General features: G+C 34.2%; 1 protein-coding gene and 1 long non-coding RNA gene across 7 annotated transcripts in view; one reads left to right on the forward strand and one right to left on the reverse strand.

Moving 5' to 3' along the window:
* Positions 1 to 21,540, reverse strand: part of SEMA3A (semaphorin 3A) — a 507,605-nt gene that overhangs the window by 87,153 nt on the left and 398,912 nt on the right. For both annotated transcript variants that reach the window (XM_067746089.1, XM_067746090.1), the window contains one exon: positions 17,169 to 17,288. In XM_067746089.1, coding sequence (XP_067602190.1) covers positions 17,169 to 17,288 — 120 coding nt within the window. The remainder of the gene's footprint in view (positions 1 to 17,168; positions 17,289 to 21,540) is intronic.
* The window catches only part of LOC137228940 (uncharacterized), an 88,793-nt gene that overhangs the window by 19,423 nt on the left and 47,830 nt on the right, over positions 1 to 21,540 (forward strand). Inside the window, exons 2-6 of one of the 5 annotated variants that reach the window (XR_010945418.1) lie at positions 7,179 to 7,230; positions 8,895 to 8,945; positions 14,994 to 15,054; positions 16,791 to 16,865; positions 17,033 to 18,743. This is a non-coding gene — a long non-coding RNA (uncharacterized lncRNA). Of the gene's footprint in view, positions 1 to 7,178; positions 7,231 to 8,894; positions 8,946 to 14,993; positions 15,055 to 16,790; positions 16,866 to 17,032; positions 18,744 to 21,540 lie in introns of those variants that run through there. The other 4 variants (XR_010945421.1, XR_010945419.1, XR_010945420.1 and 1 more) reach the window with 4 other exon arrangements.

A 21,540-nucleotide genomic window follows, 5' to 3' on the forward strand; every position in this document is an offset into this window, starting at 1 on the left:
GAGGGAAGTTTAGAGCAATACAATCCTACCTTAAGAAACAAGAAACAACTCAAATAAACAGTCTAACCTTACACCTAAAGCAATTAGAGAAAGAAGGACAAAAAACCCCCCAAAGTTAGCAGAAGCAAAGAAATCTTAAAGATCAGATCAGAAATAAATGAAAAAGAAATGAAGGAAATGATAGCAAAGTTCAATCAAACTAAAAGCTGGTTCTTTGAGAAGATAAACAAAATTGATAAACCATTAGCCAGACTCATCGAGAAAAGAAGAGAGAAGACTCAAATCAATAGAATTAGAAATGTAAAAGGAGAAGTAACAACTGACACTGCAGAAATACAAAGGATCATGAGAGATTACTACAAGCAACTCTATGCCAATAAAATGGACAACTGAAAGAAATGGACAAATTCTTAGAAACGCACAACCTTCCGAGACTGAACCAGGAAGAAATAGAAAATATGAACAGACCAATCACAAGCACTGAAATTGAAACTGTGATTAAAAATCTTCCAACAAACAAAAACCCAGGACCAGATGGCTTCCCGGGCGAACTCTATCAAACATTCAGAGAAGAGCTAACACCTATCCTTCTCAAACTCTTCCAAAATATAGCAGAGGGAGGAATGCTCCCAAACTCATTCAAGAAGCCACCATCACCCTGATACCAAAACCAGACAAAGATGTCACAAAGAAAGAAAACTACAGGCCAATATCACTGATGAACATAGATGCAAATATCCTCAACAAAATACTAGCAAACAGAATCCAGTAGCACATTAAAAGGATTATACACCATGACCAAGTGAGGTTTATCCCAGGAATGCAAGGATTCTTCAATACACACAAATCAGTCAATGTGATAACACCATATTAACAAATCGAAGAACAAAAAGCATATGATCATCTCAATAGATGCAGAGAAAGCTTTCAACAAAATTCAATACCCATTTATGATAAAAACCATCCAGAAAGTAGGCATAGAGGGAACTTTCCTCAATATAATAAAGGCCATATATGACAAACCCACAGCCAACATTGTTCTCAATGGTGAAAAATTGAAACCATTTCCTCTAAGATCAGGAACATGATAAGGTTTCCCACTCTCACCACTACTATTCAACACAGTTTTGGAAGTTTCAGCCACAGCAAGCAGAGAAGAAAAAGAAATAAAAGGAGTCCAAATTGGAAAAGAAGAAGGAAAGCTGTCACTGTTTGCAGATGACATGATACTATACATAGAGAATCCTAAAGATGCTACTATAAAACTACTAGAGCTAATCAATTAATTTGGTAAAGTTGCAGGATACAAAATTAATGCACAGAAATCTCTTGCATTCCTATACACTAATGATGAAAAATCTGAAAGTGAAATTACGAAAACACTCCCATTTACCACTGCAACAAAAAGAATAAAATATCTAGGAATAAACCTACCTAAGGAGACAGAAGACCTGTATGCAGAAAATTATAAGACACCGATGAAAGAAATTAAAGATGATACAAATAGATGGACAGATATACCATGTTCTTGGATTGGAAGAATCAACAATGTGAAAATGACTGTACTGCCCAAAGCAATCTACAGATTCAATGCAATCCCTATCAAAATACCACTGGCACTTTTCACAGAACTAGAACAAAAAATTTCACAATTCGTGTGGAAACACAAAAGACCCCGAATAGCCAAAGCTATCTTGAGAAAGAAAAACAGAGCTGGAGGAATCAGGCTCCCTGACTTCAGACTATCCTACAAAGCTACAGTAATCAAGACAGTATGGTACTGGCATAAAAACAGAAATATAGATCAATGGAACAGGATAGAAAGAGAGATAAACCCACATACATATGGTCACCTTATCTTTGATAAAGGAGGTAAGAATATACAGTGGAGAAAAGACAGCATCTTCAATAACTGGTGCTGGGAAAACTGGACAGTTACATTTACAAATATGAAGTTAAAACACTGCTGAACACCATACACAAAAATAAACTCAAAAAAAGGAAAACATAGGAAGAACACTCTATGACATAAATCACAGCAAGACCCTTTTTGACCCACCTCCTAGATAAATGGAAATAAAAACAAAAATAAACAAGTGGGACCTAATGAAACTTAAATGCTTTTGCACAGCAAAGGAAACCATAAAAAAGACGAAAAGACAACCCTCAGAATGGCAGAAAATATTTGCAAAGGAATCAACGGACAAAGGATTAATCTTCAAAATATATAAAGAGCTCAAGCAGCTCAATATTAAAAAAAACAAACAACCCAATCCAAAAATGGGCAGAACATCTAAATAGACATTTCTCCAAAGAAGACATACAGATGACCAAGAAGCACATGAAAACCTGCTCAACATCACTAATTTTTAGAGAAATGCAAATCAAAACTACAATGAGGTATCACCTCACACCAGTCAGAATCGGCATCATCAGAAAATCTACAAACAACAAATGCTGGAGAGGGTGTGGAGAAAAGGGAACCCTCTTGCACTGTTGGTGCGAATGTAAATTGATACAGCCACTGTGGAGAACAGTACGCAAGTTCCTTAAAAAACTAAAAATAGGGCTTCTCTGGTGGCGCAGTGGTTGAGAGTCCACCTGCCGATGCAGGGGACATGGGTTCGTGCCCTGGTCCGGGAAAATTCCACATGCCGCGGAGCGGCTAGGCCCGTGAGCCATGGCCGCTGAGCCTGCGCATCCGGAGCCTGTGCTCTGCAACGGGAGAGGCCACAACAGTGAGAGGCCCGGGTACCGCAAAAACAAAAAAACAAAAAAACCCCGAAAAACAGAACTACCATACGACCCAGCAATCCCACTACTGGGCATATACCCTGAGAAAACCATAATTCAAAAAGAGATATGTACCACAATGTTCATTGCAGTTCTATTTACAATAGCCAGGACATGGAAGCAACCTAATTGCCCATCGGCAGATGAATGGATAAAGAAGATGTGGCACATATATACAATGGAATGTTAGTCAGCCATTAAACGGAACGAAACTGAGTTATTTGTAGTGATGTGGATGGACCTAGAGACTGTCATACAGAGTGAAGTATGACAGAAAGAGAAAAACAAATACCATATGCTAACACATATATATGGAATCTAAAGAAAAAAAAATGGTCATGAAGAACCTAGGGGCAAGACAGGAATAAAGACACAGACCTACCAGAGAATGGACTTGAGAATATGTGGAGGGGGAAGGGGGGAAAAAAAAAACCCAAAACCAAAGTCTAAAACTTGATAAAAATTTCCTACATGAAAAAGCTTTAGCAAAGAACAGAAACATGCAAGTTTTGGTAATGGTAAATAGTAAAATGAACATGTTAGAAAGAGAACAGAGAGTCAGAAGGTATGAATTTCATCTCAGTTTTCACTGGATACAAGGTTACTTCTGACCTCTTGCAGATTACTTAAATTTTATTTCTTGCAGTTTTCTATTTCACAGGGTTTTGGGGAGGATGAAATGATCTTATAGGAAGCACTTTCAAGAATATAAAACACTATACAGACATAGGATTTCAGTTGTGCATGATTATTTCAATTATTTCTTTATGTAAAAACATCAATTTCTCAAATTTGCTTTAATTATTAAAACTTTCAAACATCCTGGGTAGTAACACTAAATGTCAAGCATTTGCAGTGTGGTGGATGCGATTTAAAATTGGTGCTAATGCTTAACTCAATTTGTGGTTTCTGTTCTGTGCAAGCATTCAATTTCCTTTTCCTCTTTTTTTTCTTGCAACTTTTCCCTATTGTTTCTTCCTTAATAATGCTTATATATTTTGAGGGCTAATACAGAGTTGTTTCCATAGATACCTACTCAAGACTAATAAAGGTATTTTCTAAACCAATTTGATACTTTCAACTTTGTTTTGAATAAATACAGGGTTTGTTTCCCTTTATTTCAGTAACACTAAGAAATGGTTTCTAATGTCTTTAATATAGATTTAGTTTTACTTTCTAGTGGACCTACGATTTCTACATTTTTCCATGGAATAAGTATTAAACTATAAATACAACCATTGTCTGAGCCATGCTCTGAGCCTTATATAATTACATGTTATTGGAATAAATTTCTTAGACCATATAATAAGAAATGTTTACATATATTAGTTTAAAACATCGAGAGAAAGATTTCTTCATCTTTTTAAATAATATCCCTCCATTTGTTACTGTGCCCCCCCCACTAAAATATCCCTCCATTTGTTACTGTGCACCCCCCCCCCACAGAGCAGCTGTAAAGAGAAAGGCAGGTAAATGTATGACAACAACACAATTTATAGATTTATATAATAAAACCCAAAGAAACTAGAAAATTACTACACCTTCTATTTAATGATAGAAAAGGCAGTATAACTATTGATATATAAAAATTCTATAGGAAATAGTGTGTTAAATCCATGAAGACAATAAATTTACCTAAGAAAACTGTTCAGAACATGCATTTTTAAGCTCTTATTCAACCACTGCTTTAAATAATCAAATTAGAAATTAAAATTTTAAATTAAATGATTTTACTCTTAGAAAACGGGTCAAGAATCATGATTGTTGCTAATGATTAATTCATAATTTTTTATGTATGTCTTTTAAAGCTCAGAGACCAGTTGAAGTGACCTTATTTACTTACTTACTGGACAGCAGCTCAGAACATCTAGAATTTCTAGAACATCTAGAAGCATTCAGAACTTCTGCTAAAATACTTGAAAATAAAAGAATATTGTTTCTAGTTTCTCTCCACTCCTTAACTAATTCTCTCTCACCACCCATCTTTTTTTGGTCTCATTATTTTCGGCATGACTTCCCTTCTTAAAAATTTATTTATAATTAGAAATGTATGCCATTAAAATAATACCTTCTAAAAATCTATAGTCATATTATGTACAGTTTTTCTGATTCTAAAAGATTCCCATCCCTTTCCTCAAAACTTAAAAAAACAAAATTCCAATTTCTTGGATTTTTGAACTCTTATATATATATTCTCTAACAGAAGACCGCAGATATATGGACAAAAAATAGCCTACCTCATAAGCTGTCAAATCATTATATAGTAAAAACCTCAGACAGTCAGTGGTTCTGATACTCAAAGCCTGAAAATCAACTGAATCAAAAAATTCATGTTTACTGAAAGAAAAATGGATAGTACTTCCTCTCTTACGTTATGAGTTAAACAATGTTTTTAAGATATTAAGACTTGTTGGACATAATATGCATATAATCCCATAGATGTGCTAAGACTTCCAGGGTTTTTCATTGATAAAGAGTTCTATTAGTATTATCCTGGAGGGCAGGGATCTCTCTTACTCAGCTGTTTCTTATAATAGTTCTTGGTACCTAGAGAGCGCTTAATGATAATTCTTGGTACCTAGAGAGTGCTTAATGTGTACAGAAAATAGAAGTTGGCCAGAATAATATTAGTAGCTAGCAAACGTAGCTAGCTATTCATTGTGCTAATATCAGGTATCTAGGAGCACTTCCAGTAGAACTGTAGGGTACAGAGGAAAGAGTAGCATTCTATGTTAGTAACTGTGTTGACTGATATACTTAAGTTATATACAGAGAAACAGAAAACACTGCTGAATGAGATGAGAAAGGACTAGAAGGGCCTAGAAGGGACTAGGCTTGGGGAAACTAAAAATACTCATTAAAAAACAGAAAATACGTTGTAAATAGTAATTAAATTTGACAGTTTAGTTCACCTAAAAGTGATCTATTCTTAACTTCTCATTAATAACTTAGCTATTTTACCTTTATCATATTACATGGCGTTTCATTGTTTTTACTGGTCAGATATAAAATGGCCCAGGAATTAATATATGTTCCAATAATATTTTGCAATGTTCTGAGACTGTAAAAATTATTTAATATGTATCACATCTAACTTACATTATAAACTTCAGGGTTAGACTTTTAGGTACGAGACAATGGTATAGTTTAAAGATTTTAATTTCAGTTTCTGATGTCATACATTTTCTTATAGTGACAGATGTTATTACTATGGTTAAGTGATAATGACAGAATCTATTCAAGAAGTTATTATTAACCATTAGGAATTACTCTTTTCTTTTCTCCCTTTATTCCTCCATAATTATCATCTTTCTTTTCTGACTCCATACAAATAGTGGATAGATATGTTTTTTAGAAACTTTTTTTTCCTTTCAATGATAACCTATATTTTCCCATCCTAGAAAATATGTAATAGTTACAAGTAATCAAGCTTAATAGCAATGACATACTCAGCTTCCTTAGTTGTATTAAAGTGTATTAAATGAAGTTTCATTTTGCTATTCTTAACAGAATATTCTTTACTATCATATTAGTGACATCTACTGCTAACAAAGTGTGATCCTTCCAAGGACAAACAGTTCGGGAATTCATGAGTAGCTAACAGGCAGAACTGACTAATGGAGTTGCAGCACATTTATACAAAATGGAGATGACAAAATTAATCAAAACTATTAAATTTAGTAGAGATTTTGCATATCTTTATGACATGGCTACCCTCTTTTTTGGTGCTGCCTCTGCTCTATCACTACCAAATGACCTCAGCATTGTAGGACATTAAAACTGGATGCTCTAACGGTCTGCCATTCTTGTTCTATTTCCTGCTGTCAAATTCCTAGCTCCAGCCAGTCTTTTCAACTGCCTTCTACAGGTTGCTCTTACTCAGGAATTAGAAACAAACCAGAAAGCCAGTAAAGGTAGTTCCAGTTTGGAAAAAAGTGGAAAATCAGTTCACATTTCAAGATTCATTAACATACAATCATCTCAAGGGCTTTCACATCCAATTTTCTTAATTTGGGCACTGATTGGTTGATCAGAGTTGGCTGTATATTTACCTTGATATTTATAAAGAGTGTGATTTTCCCTTTTATTTTATTTAAAGGAAATCAACAGAAGTAACAACAGGGAGGTCAGTCATTAGCTTTCTTATGGCAAACAGCAATATTCCACTACTTCAATAATTTCTCTTCCGTCAAAATATTTAATATGATTACTGCAAATACATAAAAGTCATGGATCAAAGATGCTCTGCACCTTATTGGTTCATCCTAGCTTTGTAAGCCCGAATTTTATAATTTGAATTATTAGTATGACTAGATGTCCCTTTAATTCATCCCCAAATGAGTAAGGTTTTGTGGTAATTTCTATGTTTTGTTTTCTATTTTCAGAATACTGTCATTTTTGTTTGACTTAGAAGATTACTTTCTTGTCCTGCAAAACGTGAGTATAATTTGTTCATTCATTCTTAAATGTGTTTAGAAAACACACTGATAAATAAACTCTATAGGTGTTAAGCAATTACGTGGTAGTAATCATTTGATATCAGTCTTGGCATTAATAAATTTCAGGATCACTGAGATTCAAGTTTACTAAATTGTAAATGGGTCAAAACACAACATACAAGCCCCCAAATACCGCTCTGTACTGTCTGTCACTTCAATCCTATTGTACGCTAAGCAGAAGAAGGCAGTGTGGGTTTCAAAGGGAAAACTAAATTGGCTGTCACGAATTTCCCATACACATTCAGGTGAGGATTTTAAATGTACAAAAAGGGATGGTTCTCTTTGATATTGAAACCTAACATTTTTTTACATTAGTAATTATGGCTGAGTAATATTCTATTGTATATATGTACCACATCTTCTTTATCCATAAGTCAAAGAAAGACAAATACCATATGATATTGCTTATACGTGCAATCTTAAAAAAATGGTACAAATGAACTTATTTACAAAACAGAAATAGAGTCACAGACGTAGAAAACAAACTTACTGTTACCAAGGGGGAAGGCGGGGAGGGATAAATTGGGAGACTGGAATTGACATATACACACTACTATATGTAAAATAGACAACTAATAAGAACCTAGTGTACAGCACAGGGAAGTCTACTAAATACCCTGTAATGACCATTATGGGAAAATAATCTAAAAAAGAGTGGATATATATATGTGTATAACTGACTCACTTTGCTGTACAGCAGAAACTAACACCACATTTTAAATCAACTATACTCCAATAAAAATTAATTTAAAAAATAAAAAAGAAAGCAAAAATATTAGTAATTAAATGAGGCAAAAGAGATTATTTACACTTATATGAATTTAGACAAATTTATTAACATATTGAAGAGACATATTTTTGATGAATCCCTTATGCTAACAGCCTACATTAAAGGCCAAAATAGTTATGATTTAGTAAATCATCACAAAATAATAAAAATTATACTTCTAATGAATAAAAAAATTTATACTTATCAATTTACAAAATTACTACTAATAATAAACTATAGTTCTCAAATGCATATCTTTATTTTTGCATAAATATATTTAAAAATAATAATATTACCATATGTAAAATGTTATAGTGTTTAAAATGCAGAATTTATGTGTTGATCCAAAAGTGCCACAGGAATTTGATAGATTGCTGAAAGGAAGGTGGGGGAGGCCGGGATGGGAAGTGAAGGGATGTGATTTTCTCTTGTCTAGTTACTTATAACATATAGTGACACAAACAATTTTAAATAAAAAATGTTTCTTTTAAGGACATCTAAACACATGCAAATCTTCCTTACTAATATTACCAGGAAAATATTTTAAAGACCCTTCTTCTGCATAACATTTTATAATTTATGTTTAGTTGATATATGAAGTTTAGAGCATTTCAGTGTCATATGTAAGTAACTTAGGATATTTCTAAACTTAGAAAAAAAAATCCTTTTTCCCTTTCTTGAAGCAAAAGAGTAGTAGATCTGTTTTATCAAAATGTACTCACATCATTAGACAAGAAATTCTGTATGTATAGACTCGGTCTAAGGAAAGGGCATAGATTACTATCACTTCATCTTGTCTTGTTTTCCTTAAGCCATTTTCATTGCTTTCCTAGAAATACATGGCTGTTCAGTTAAGTGAGACTGTACATTCTACTACATCTTTGGTGAGCTGACATATTTAGGTATTTTTATTTTTCTATTATTTAAAATTCTTACACAATGTTATGGAATAAGCTAACATCAACTGAGTTGTTTTGTTTGTTTGTTTTGTTTTTGGTAAGAATAGTCTCTTTTCCAAGTGCTTTATAGAAATTTACTTATGCATAATTCTCATAACCCAATAGGGAGGAACGATTATCATTTCCACTTGAAAAAAGGGACGTTGAGCACAGGTAGCTTACAGTAGCTGTCTCCAGCTGCTCAGTTAGTGCCCAAGTCAGGCAGTCAAGTTCCATAGACTCCATGCTCTTAACCACGACCCCAAAGGTTACAGATGACGTCTTCATATGAAAAAAATTAAAAGCTAAGCTGTGATACGGCAGGATAAATGAATATCCTAGATGCAACAATGCAGTCAATGTTTTTTTAAAAATTATATTGGAAAAAAAGAATTAACCTAATGATTTATTTATTTAAGTGGTAAGTATTGCACTTAATAGAGCTAAATTAATACTTAGGAAAACACATTTTATTGAAATTTACCCTTGGTTCACCATCTGTTTCATCTGCTAATTTTGTTAAGCCCAATTTGACTAAAAAGTTTATAGACTATTTTAATACTAAAGACAAATATTTTATATATTTTTGATGTATTAAGTGCCCATATATTGACAATAGTCAATTAAATAAGACAAAACAAAATAGCCTGAGAACAGATTAAGAAAGGCAAACATAACCTTCAGGCTGGTTCTCTGTATTAATTCTCCAAATGTGCACTGTGTTTTATGTATAGAGCTGGTATGCAAACGCCAGCAGCAATCACAGTTATAATGAGCATCTACCATATTATTAGACACTGTTCTTAGTACCTTATGAAGACTGTCTCATGCATTCTCAGAAAAACAGTGTATTAGTTATTAACCCTATTTTACGAATCATAAATGGGTGATGAAAATAAGTAACATAAATTACCCCCTAAGTCACAAGGGTGGTAGATGAGAGGACCTGGGATACAAACTCAGGCCATCTGACCCCAGAGCCTGCAAAGAAGGTTCACTGAAGAGTTTCTTATTTGGCATACCCTAGATTGCAAGGCAAAGTGGTAGGCCCTGTGATAAATCGAAACATGCATATATGTGCTCTTGGGATTCAAAGGTGGGAAAGATTAAAATCCACTGAGAGAATGGTATGGTTAAATGAAAATGATAGTAAATTTAAGGGCAACCCACCCTATTTGAGTCTGTTAGTGTTTAATATTGGAGAGGTCATTTAGGATTGCATGACAAAGAACGTGACAGGCAGCAAAATCTGGATTCAATTCACTTGTAAATTCAGAGATACAAATGATTTTTGAACAGGAAAGTACTGTGATAGCCATCAGAGCTGTATTTAGGGAGACATCTGCCAGTGGTATCTAAAAAGGAATAGTATATATGGCTTATTGTGTTAGGTAATCTTACAAAATGAAGCATAAACAATAATTTATTGACTAAAACAAATTTTAATCATCAAAAACTGTATGCAGAATTTTTTCATCCTAAGATTGCAGACATCATTGCTTGGCACAGTTACCTAATTTGATATCTGCAAAAGTAGACAGCAGAATATGTATTCTCATCAGCCAACATCTCTCTTTGACTCAGGATTAATTTTATTGGGCATGTGAGGATTACACCTCAGAAAGCAGCTGAGGTAAATATATCAACAAAAATTTTATCAACATAAAAATGCAGGTTACTTCATAACAGTTTTTCATTTAGATGTTATCATATTAGCCTTTGAGACAAATTTAATTAAAACCTTCCCATCTGAAAACTTCTGAAATTTTCTACTGTGAAAGTATTTGTGTCAAACCTACACTTAATAATATTGTAAACTTATTCCTTCTACTCAGAGGGATTAGAACAACATAACAAGTGTTTTTTGGGTTTTTTTTTTTTTTATTTGGCCAAAACTATCCATGCTATTAAAATTCGATGGCATTGCTTGCCATCATTCAGCTTTATCTGGCTAAAATCCTTTAATTCCCCCACCCCTGCTGTTGGGAGCTCTAGGCTCATCACACTTAACCTCTGCCTAGGCTTCTCAGAAAAGAATTTGTTTCAGTCCATTCATGGTTTCAATAGTTGAGCAAGCCACACGCAACTGCACACTGGTCTTTTACCCTGAGCACACTAATCTGATTGTTTTTCCACTCTACAAACTCTGGGTCAACAATCAAGCTGCCGCCAGAAACTAATTAATTTGCAAACAGGCTTCTGTTTTCACAGAGGGAAAGCTTTTGAGAGCCATGTCAGAGAGGCCAGTCACACCATGGTTACACGCATTGTCATGGCATCCACTTCTCAGGGTAAATCTCTTGCTTGATGTCACTGCACACATGAACCCAGATTACTCAGTCAGCAGTAAATCCCTATTGAGGCCCACCAAGCTCTGAATGTAGTGACTCTAGAAGAGGAAATTGGTATAGACAGGCTCTGTATTCATTAAGCTGATGCTGAGACGAGAGAAAAATAATGTTAAGAACCAAGAGAAAAAAGAGAGCTGGCTATAATTTAAAGAATTTTCCAAGATATTGTCTCACTTTTATACATTTTCATCAGTTTTAATTTAAAAAGCAGAATTTTCTTTAGTAAATGTAATCATACCCTTAAATATTATTTTCTACTCTCACCATTCAACTATAAATTCTGAAATAAGTGGTTCAAAATTTGTGATTAATGTGCCATACTTGAAGGTTGTACTTTTTAGCCCATCATTAAAAAATGTTAAAATAGCATATCCTATTTTATTCAGCTACATTTTCTCAGAGGCCTGAAAAAAGAATCATGTTCCAAACATTGCCACTAGTGAGTTAATTTTTATTGCGAAGTTTTATTCATTTTTTTTCCTCATAAGTGCAAAGTAATTTCAAACAAAACTGGTTAAAAGTGATTATGGTCCTTAGATAAAATATGACACAGAAAATAGGTCCTCAGAAAAGAAGAGCAAGTAAAGGTATACTTTGGGAACTTTTTCTTTATGAGAAAAAGAAGGCATATTTAGTGAGTGTATTAAATTTATCATCATTTAGAGAGTAGAATAATTTCATGGTATGTATTTTTGGAAAAAACTGTATTTCTGGCAGGTGGGCATTCTTTACCAGCATGAAAATTTTTCTTGGTAATAGATTCATAAGGAAAAAACCATAACTAATAGGTTGTGTTTAGATATAGTTATGGATACTTATTTTAAACTATTACATATCCATGTTTCAGCATTATTTCACCAAAAATAACCAAAAATACGAACATTTTTATTTGTGACTCTATGCACTGATACTTCAGAACTGTTAACTAATTACTACAGAATGTAATTCATAGAATATGTAATTCAAAAGTTTAAAAAGACTCTATCTTTGTTGCTTCTTTCATAGAGGATGTTTGTGGTTGCTCTTGTTGTTTCAACTGAATGGTCACTCAACATCTATAATACTCATCTGCTCATGTAACCATAGAGTAAGGCTTCCAGAGGGCTTTTTTTCCTCAAGGTCAGCAAAATATTACTAACTTAAGTCAGAGAAATAGTTCAAAATGGCATCATTAATAAGTCTGACATTATGCCAAACTAGATGATTAATTTTATTTATTAAAAAAATCCAGTTAGATACTCTGATACAGTTCATGCCTTTAAAGATGGTAGAATTAAAATAGTATATCAAAAGAGTTATACAAGTGATTTAAGATTAGATATCTGGTACCATGCAGTATTAATCTGTGCTCTCAGAACTTATTTGCGGTTACATTTCTTGGTTCTATTTTCAAAAAAATATATCTTGTGGAGAAATTTGAATCTTTAGAGAACATGAAATATCCTAGTGCATGACCACAGAGGAAGCTATGCTGATTCCAATAAGGGCAAGCCATCCTGGTATGAGTGTTACAAGTGAGAGGAAGTGGAATGATGACTCGCATACCATTTCAATTACAGGAAAAAAAGCAAGTGAGTTGGTCTATCCACAGGCACAATCCTTTTAGGAAATTCCACTAAAAGAAAACAGGTCTTCCTAAAATGAGTAGGAAGGTCTAACACTCTGGGCACTGTAATTAGGTCTGTTTGTGTGCACTGGGCCTTGGCTCTCTCAAGGATCCATGTGGTTTCATGTATTAAACCCAGCTCTGACTGCCCTTTCACCCTGACTCAAATATAATCACTCACAGAATGAGTCTGACAAAGCTTACTAAGCATGCTCCACCCAATGGAAGTGGGATAAAGGATACAGAAAAAACTCACATTTATTAAGTGCTTACTACATGCCAATCACTTGCTTAGTACTCTATATGCATTATCATGTAGTCGATTTTTTCACAACTCTAAGAGGTAGGTAGTATTATAAACCCATGAATAGGTACAAGGTCAAGGTAAAACAGTGTCTCACTCTGAAGACTATAGTCTTTCCTTCTATCATAGAGCATTCCAATGTTAGTCCAAGACATAAATAAACAATGTTAGAAATAGTGTCCATCAAATAAATGTGGGTTAGCTATCCATCTGCTCTAATGAATGACTAATATGTACAAGAACTAGGTGATACTTACACAATAAATGATAAGAAATCATTACTGTAACAGCAGGGTAAACTTGGTTTTTTACTATGAATATACAGAGAGAAATTTTACCTAATTTTTACACTGTTAGTAAACCAAAATTAGAATTGAAGTTTAAAGCTATATAATATCAAGAGAATTTATGAAGCAAAAAGAAAAAAACAGCGAATTTTGGCACATCAGGTCAAACTCATACCAGTACATTTTCTGGAATCAAAAGTTGTTCTAACATCTAGCAATCTTAAACTAGGGGCTAGTGTAAAGGATGATTTTTAAAAAGCAGTTATGGAAAAAATCAATAGATTCCATCTCTCATGTTTCTTCATCTAAAAGTTTGTTACTTAATTCCTAATGTTTCCTGGTAAAATGAAACTGAATTTAAGCCTTTATTGCTACTATTATAAAAATGTAAACTTTAGTGAGTAATTATGAAAATAGTGAAATTCCATAAAAGTTAAGACATTTCAAGATCCAATTCTACACAACAGTTTTGTTTTTTATTTTTGTTTAGCAAGAACACAAATTAAAAGTCATCTGAAATAGGCCAATTAATTCTTCCAAAATAATTGAATTGGTTTGAATTGATTTGATAAAAGTAAAGTAAGCCCTGTGCCAAAATTAATTTCAATAGTCCAGGAGACCTTTCAAAAAGTACCTTGCCAAGTAATTTATTACTTCTGGCAGCACAACTGATTGTGTAGTCTATGCTGATGCCTCAAAATTCACTTATTTTATACATGCGTGTGTAAACATTATGTTTCCAGTTTTGTTCTTCAGTGGTGTTTAATTTCAGGAGGCTTGTGAATCACACAGTCCCTTGGTTCTATCTCGTATGTGTCTGCATCCTCCACCTTGCCGCAGTTCTGGTTTCTGCACCCTGTCAAATGTAACCTTTGTGCTAATTTGGCAAAATCAGTTCTCACGTTTAGTGCTGAGAGACTGATAACTGAATTCTCAAATGAACTACACATTTGCAGAGATGAAATACAGAGCTGCGGACAATGACTGTTTTCCCACAGTGTAAATTATTCAGACTCAGCTGTCAACATGTGAGTGCGCAGCACAAAAGCAGCTTTAACTTGATGACTTTTTTCCTCCAAGGCCATGAAAATGAAATGGATACTATACTCTCCTTTATGTTATTCCATCTTCTAATGAGATTTTCTTTCTCATGGACAGTGAAAGCCTGTATGCCCTTTAGAGTTCTTAGTAGATCAAAGTCTCATTCTTGCTGAACAAAAAAACAAACTTTCCCCTTCTATATAAATATTTCCGTTTGAGAGCAGACCAGATAGCCATATTGAAAGAGGTTTTTTCCTACTAATTTTGAGTCCATACAAAGCCTAGGTTTAATAATTAACAGTGGATATTCCAAACTGTCCTCTGGGATTTTAGAGTTTGGGTCTTCAACGGCTTTACACAGAGAGCCTTACCGTGATCTCAGCTCAGCATTTTTCTTTTCCTTAGTGAGGCTTCTAATTTCTCAGATGGTCACCTGGGCACCATTCTACTTCCTCTACCCCCAGAGGTGGGTATTTGACTATATGTCCAGTCCCTTTTGATTACCACAGTGTTTGTACTCAATCATGAATTATTTTAGGCATCATCTGCATTTAAAGGACAGCAACTGGGAAGTAATGTCAAACTGGAGAAAATTGGGAGAGCAGGAAATGCAGGAAACTGGGAGAACAGACCCTTTTAAAGACAAAGGGCTAGTTAAGTGACAAATACCACAGGAGAGGTTGTCTAAATGGAGACTGATTAAAAAAAAACATAGGAAGTCATTAGTGGAGAAGCAGTTTCATGGGATCAAAGTCAGGTTGAAAATGGCTAAATCTGGTGAAAATGCTGAGAAAACAAGTTCCTAACCAGGCTATGGAATTAGACATCTAGAGACCTCGTGGTACACCATGATTAAAGGGAGAGTATGGATAGGGTAGACAAACATGTTTGCAGGTCAGGGAAGAAATCAGTGGTGAAGAAGAGATAAAAACAGCAAAAAGAGTAAATTGGGTAAATTTATGAAAAAAAATCAATGCAATTAAGAGCAAAGCAGTAGGGTCAAAGGTGGAAGTTAAGAGGCACATCATTTTCACTAATACATGAAAAATAACAGGACAATCAGAAATACTGTTACAGGAGGAATGAAATGCTGATTGAGGTAATTTGAGGTATGTTTTATGATTTAAATAGTCATTTTAGAATTGGGATATAGAAGAACAAAGACACACAGCTCATGGTCTCCTGAAATTTCAGCGAGGTTTTAGAGCATATTGTGATTGTTCTCTAACAAACCAGTGAAAGACAGAGGTGAAATGAATTTTGGGTACCCCCCCAGAAGTTCAGGAGAAGCAAGTGTGGCAGAAGTTCAAAGAGTGAGACAATCAAGCATCTTACTGAGTACATAGATGGACTGTAAGCCATGAGCTTCATCCTTATTAATGAGGCATGTAAAACCAAAGGAGAGTTCATGAATGCAAGATTAGAGACTGGGAAGCTTTATTTTATAGGACTGAAGGCAGATATAAATGGAGATCATTATTTAATAATAAAAAACAACCATGAAAATATGGTGGGGACGATTATAAAAAAATCTTTGGTGAATGCATAAATGAATAATCCAAAAAAAAACACCTCTACATGGAAGATTATATAAGGATTATTTGGTTCAAAATCTGAATGAAAATAGTATTTATTTATTTTTGGCATATAAATTTTATAATTTTCTCCTATGGTAAATTTATTTATGTATTAAAAAGAAAAAGAGAATTAAAAAAGTATCTGCCTTGCAAACTATAATATATTGAGTGGATAAGCAACAAAGTCCTACTGCATAGCACAGGGAACTATGTTCAATATCCTGTGATAAACCATAATGGAAAAGAATATGAAAAAGAATGTGTATATATATATATGTATGTATAATTGACTCAGTTTGGTGTACAGCAGAAATTAAAACAACATTGTAAATCAACTGTACTTCAATAAAATAAATTTTTTAAAAAAGTATCTGCTTCATCAAGTATGACACTAGTGACTAAAGGTCAGGAAACTGGGTTCTTGCCCCAAAACTACTATTGGGTTAGATGTAATCTTAGATAAAATATTGATGTTAATTTCCCAACCTATAAAACAGGAGAAAGAATTTTAGGAAGATTAAAGGAGAATCAAATGAAATGATACAAAATCCTTTCAAAAACACTTTCAATGTAATGCTTTTAGCACAACAATTTTTTCAAACATTTAATAACTTATGCTCTCAAGGCCACATGAGAGGTGTGGAGGAAAAAAAATACTACATCATGAGATTTGTTGTGGTGTCCCTGGAAGACAAGACTGGTAAGTCATCTTATCTTTTTCCATTGCCTCCCTTCCGTAGCTCCAGCCCAGATCTATTTCTTTCCATAGTTAACTACTGAGAAACTTTAGTTTTGGCACAAAGCAAATATTTTCTTAAATTTTTAATCTCTCTTTTCTCTTTTTGTCCCACTTTCTCACACACACAGCCGTGAAGTCACCACCATGAGTTTATCTGCACACTAAATCTCAATTCATGCTGTTTGTACCGTATAAGGAAAGCTCTCCACTGACCTACTATAGATGCCCGTGTTTTGTGCCTGCATTCTGGCATGCACCACCTACCATTGAGCCACCTGGAATCGTGCTGCTCTGTCCTGATTGGGTGGTGGTGCCCAAGAGTTCGGAAGATAGCAAAGTCTCGCCCCATAAAATCAGCTGCCGTTCCAGAGTATAATTCTCCATCTGTGTTGTGACAAAATAAAACCACATACACATACTTTAATTCAATTGAGGCAAGAGAAACAAAACACACAAAATACAGGTTTCATGTTAAGACCACGCTAATGCTCTCTGCATCACTATGCAAAGCTACTTATGTTTATCCTGTGTCTTTGTTGAAGGGAGTATCTCACTACTCATTTAGCACTAACTCTGAAAAACTGAGTAAAGTATGATTCAGTGCACATTACTAAAACATGAACTTTTATATTTTCTATTATGACCAAAGACAAAGTACAAAACACAAATTATATGCGTCACATTGTCTGCTTTTATACGTTTCAATCTACTATGGTTCTAATATCTTTATTTTTTAGGGTAAAGTCTCATTGCAAAATCTTGCTTATAGTTTTGATTTTAATGGAAATTAACTTTCTAATACACTTCCTTTTTAGTGGGATCTAAATTAATGAGATTTTGCTATAATTTGGAGAAGACTAATATTTTCCTTGCCAAAAATTTTTCTTGCCTTTCATTTTTTAGTATATTAAGTGGGAAAAATGCTCTAACTTGGTATGAGCTATCATACAATCCAAAAACAAGTCCACCACATAGTTTCAGATATAACAGAAATGTGTTTGAAGAAGGGGGTATTTTGATAAACACAGGCCATAATCACTACAGCTCAAGATTCTGTTGTGCTTTGACTCATTTCTACTTAAGTTGAATTAACTCTAGGTCAGAGTTTAATAATGGGAGAATCATAATCAGAAGGTTGGAATAGAAAGGAAAAAGAAATAAGGAGAAAGAGAAGTTAATATTTACTGAATACCATTTGTGCTTGCAGGGTAGTCAGGTGCTGGCTTGACACTTTCAAATTATCTCATTTAGTTCTGTCAACAACCCCATGACGTAAATGTTATCCCTATTTTACAGCTCAAGAAACCCAAGGTTGCTCAGCTAATGACTAGGCAAGTCAAGGTGAAAGTTCAAACCCAGGCCTGTTTAACCCAAGCCTCTTATACTAAATATATACCATATCACCGTTCAATAAACTGAACTTTGTAAAAATGACGTTTTCTTTCCTTTAAACAAAAAGTGCCTCATATTATTCCATCCAGAAAATGCATTATTGCCTGCTTGCTTACAGTGAATTATCAGCAAAACAAAACAACAATAAATGTAACATTTTCTCCAAATAATCTACCATAATGACAGTAAAACCTATTATCTTGTTGATTATTTGGATATGCTAATGTTTCTGAATTCACTGACTCGAAAAATAGTCAGAAAACAAAGTAGGCATACATAAATTATAACTTAAAACATTTGTATACCACTATAATTTCCAAAGGACTTTCTTGTATATCAATCAGAAACTTTCTGTGCATCTTCAGTTATCAATACCTTTGGGAAAGTCTAATTAGTCTGATCCTTTATGTGTTATCTTTGTTCACACCCACAATTCTCACTTGCAAATAAGGGGCTTTGAAACAAAAATAGACCTTTTCAGTGGTCCAAACTAAATTAATTCCTCTGGTAGAACCTCTGGTTCTCTCATGTGTTTGAAGGTACCAGGCTTTGGAAAACTTCCAAAGCAGTGCAGAATAGCTACATAGACAGAATCACTGAGAAACGCCAAGTTATAACTTTAAATATTAATAGAAAGACACCTTATCTTAGAGACTGAGTTTTTTAAAACTGATCACTTATTTTGAATTGTTGTGAATCAAGACAAATAAAAGTAATGGTCTGACAATGTATTAAGTACAAATTACTAGCTAAATGGATGGTACTCATATGACACCATAAATTGCCATATTATGGTATCTTTGGGATTCAAAAGCATCTTGTCTTCTCTTTACTTAATTAAAGATCAAGTTGCTCAAATCTGAGTTGCTCTCACCATAATATGCTACAATAATGTTCTATATGCCCACAAGGTAAAGAAATAACCCTTTTCGAAAGGCACAAAAACACTATGAACAAGCTATCTATAAGTTTCAAAGGTACTTTGAAACATTTTAATGCATATGGTCTACTTAATTTTAACCTATATTCAATCACTGTAACATTTTTATTAAGGTTGAAAGCTTATCTTTTTACAAATAATTGATTGATAGAAGTGATGAATTTTTAAACTTCAGGTGAATGAGAGAATGTTAGTTAAAAGCGTGTTGTGAAAGCAGCCTAAAATCTTCATGTCAATTTCAAATACTTTCATGTTGGAACACCTGTACAGGGTGACCTGTATCCTCTTTACCTTGAAAAATCAAAAGTATTAAATTACTAGTTGAACCTCATTGCCCCCCCAACCACGTTAGGTGATGAAAATCATGAAAGGCGAAAACAGAACAACCGAAAGGTGAAAACTGAGCAATTTCATATCAGACTGTAGCCAGACCATGCCTAACAGTAAGTATAATCAAAAATGGAAGAGTAAAGAATATCATCAGTTAATTGCTTTTTTCATTTAGCTTTTTCAGTGTGAGTAAAATTCATAATTACGGTTGCTATTATATGTAAACTCTATTCCAGATAGAGTTGAAATAACGAAAACTGTAACCAAATAAACATTATTTGGATATTGATAGGTATTTGTTTCTCATATTCATTTGTTTAGCTGTTTTACAACATTCCCACATGAGGAAGGCAAAAAACAATATAAATGAAGGCAAAGGCAGAAACACTGATTTTCTGTCACTCAGAGAATGTAGAAGAGTTAGAAGAGTTCATCAGTAGAAGAGCTAGTGACTGAATTTATTACTAAAGACAGAATTTATAAAGAGTTGACTTAGAAACCAAAGGAAGGTTGTAGTTAAGGCACCAGTTGCCTCCAGTCATAGGAAATTACCTCCTACTCAAATATTATTTTTAGCAAAAGTCAACATGATATCTATGAGCTGGAGGGCACTAGATGATTAGGTGGGCATGAGGGCACATTCTCATGTTGTCAATGCTCAATATCACTAACTGTTCCTTTACACCAGGCCTTAGATCAGATTTTCTGCTCAGCTATCTATAGGGTTCTTATCCAGGATGACTCCTCCAGAAATTGTATGACGTATTTTTTATTTGGCCCAGCTGTATAGGCGGTAGAATATCCTACTCTTGCATTCTCTTTAAGCAGATATAAAATATCAACTCAGACTATATTTCATTTAATGTAATTGTGTATTCTACCCTGTATTAAAGACTTATTACATTCTTTGGCTATCTGAAATGACCCGACAATTTCTGAGTTTAGGGCTTCCCTGGTGGCACAATGGTTAAGAATCCTCCTGCCAATGCAGGGGACACAGGTTCGAGCCCTGGTCTGGGAAGATCCCACATGCCACGGAGCAACTCAGCCTGTGCACCACAAATACTGAGCCTGCACTCTAGAGCCTGTGAGCCACAACTATTGAGCCCATGTGCCACAATTACTGAAGCCCGCCCGCCTAGAGCCCGTGCTCTGCAACAAGAGAAGCCACTGCAATGAGAAGCCCGCACACCGCAACGAAGAGTAGCCCCCACTCGCCGTGACTAGAGAAACCCCGTGTGCAGCAACGAAGACCCAACGCAGCCAGAAATAAATAAATAAAATAAATTTATTAAACAATATATATATATATCTGCGTTTAAGCAATTTACATACCTTAGTTGGCTTATATTTGGAGAACAAATATATTTTTTTATTTTTTTAAAAAAGCCCACTTGCCAAACTTCTTTTGTATGTTCGAGGTCCTTTATGAAGTTATCAAATTATGCATGTTAATTTTCCAATTTTACGACCCTAAGTATACGTAAATGTTAGCTTACAATGATTCAAATTGCATTATGGCTAAGATACATACTTTTGGGTTTTCCCATATATACTAAGTTACTAGTGAAAGAAAATGTATCTGTCCAATTTTATTAAATTGATGGTAGAATAATATACTCAAGGATTGTTATACACATCAAAAAGTGGTTGTGGATACTCTGTCCAACAAAGTTGTTAAGTCTTTCTACAAAAGTACCATATAGGCAGTTTGATGTCTCAAAAATAATACATCAGACTGAGATAAATTAGTGCTGACAGATGTAACTAACAAGCTAGAAATTGTCAAATATGAAAGTTGCTCTTTCATATTTGAGTACAGTGCCATTCTTTCTGAACTGTAAGCTTTCTTAACTGTCTCTAAGGAAAGCATTCTTTACTGAGATGAACAAAAAGTTTAGTGAACTGCATTTCCACCATGGCAGTGTTACCTGAGAAGCATGTGTTAAAAACACAAGTTCATATGTACTCTGT

The sequence above is a fragment of the Pseudorca crassidens genome, chromosome 8 (genome assembly GCF_039906515.1).
Source record: "Pseudorca crassidens isolate mPseCra1 chromosome 8, mPseCra1.hap1, whole genome shotgun sequence".
Classification (NCBI taxonomy): Eukaryota; Metazoa; Chordata; class Mammalia; order Artiodactyla; family Delphinidae; genus Pseudorca; species Pseudorca crassidens.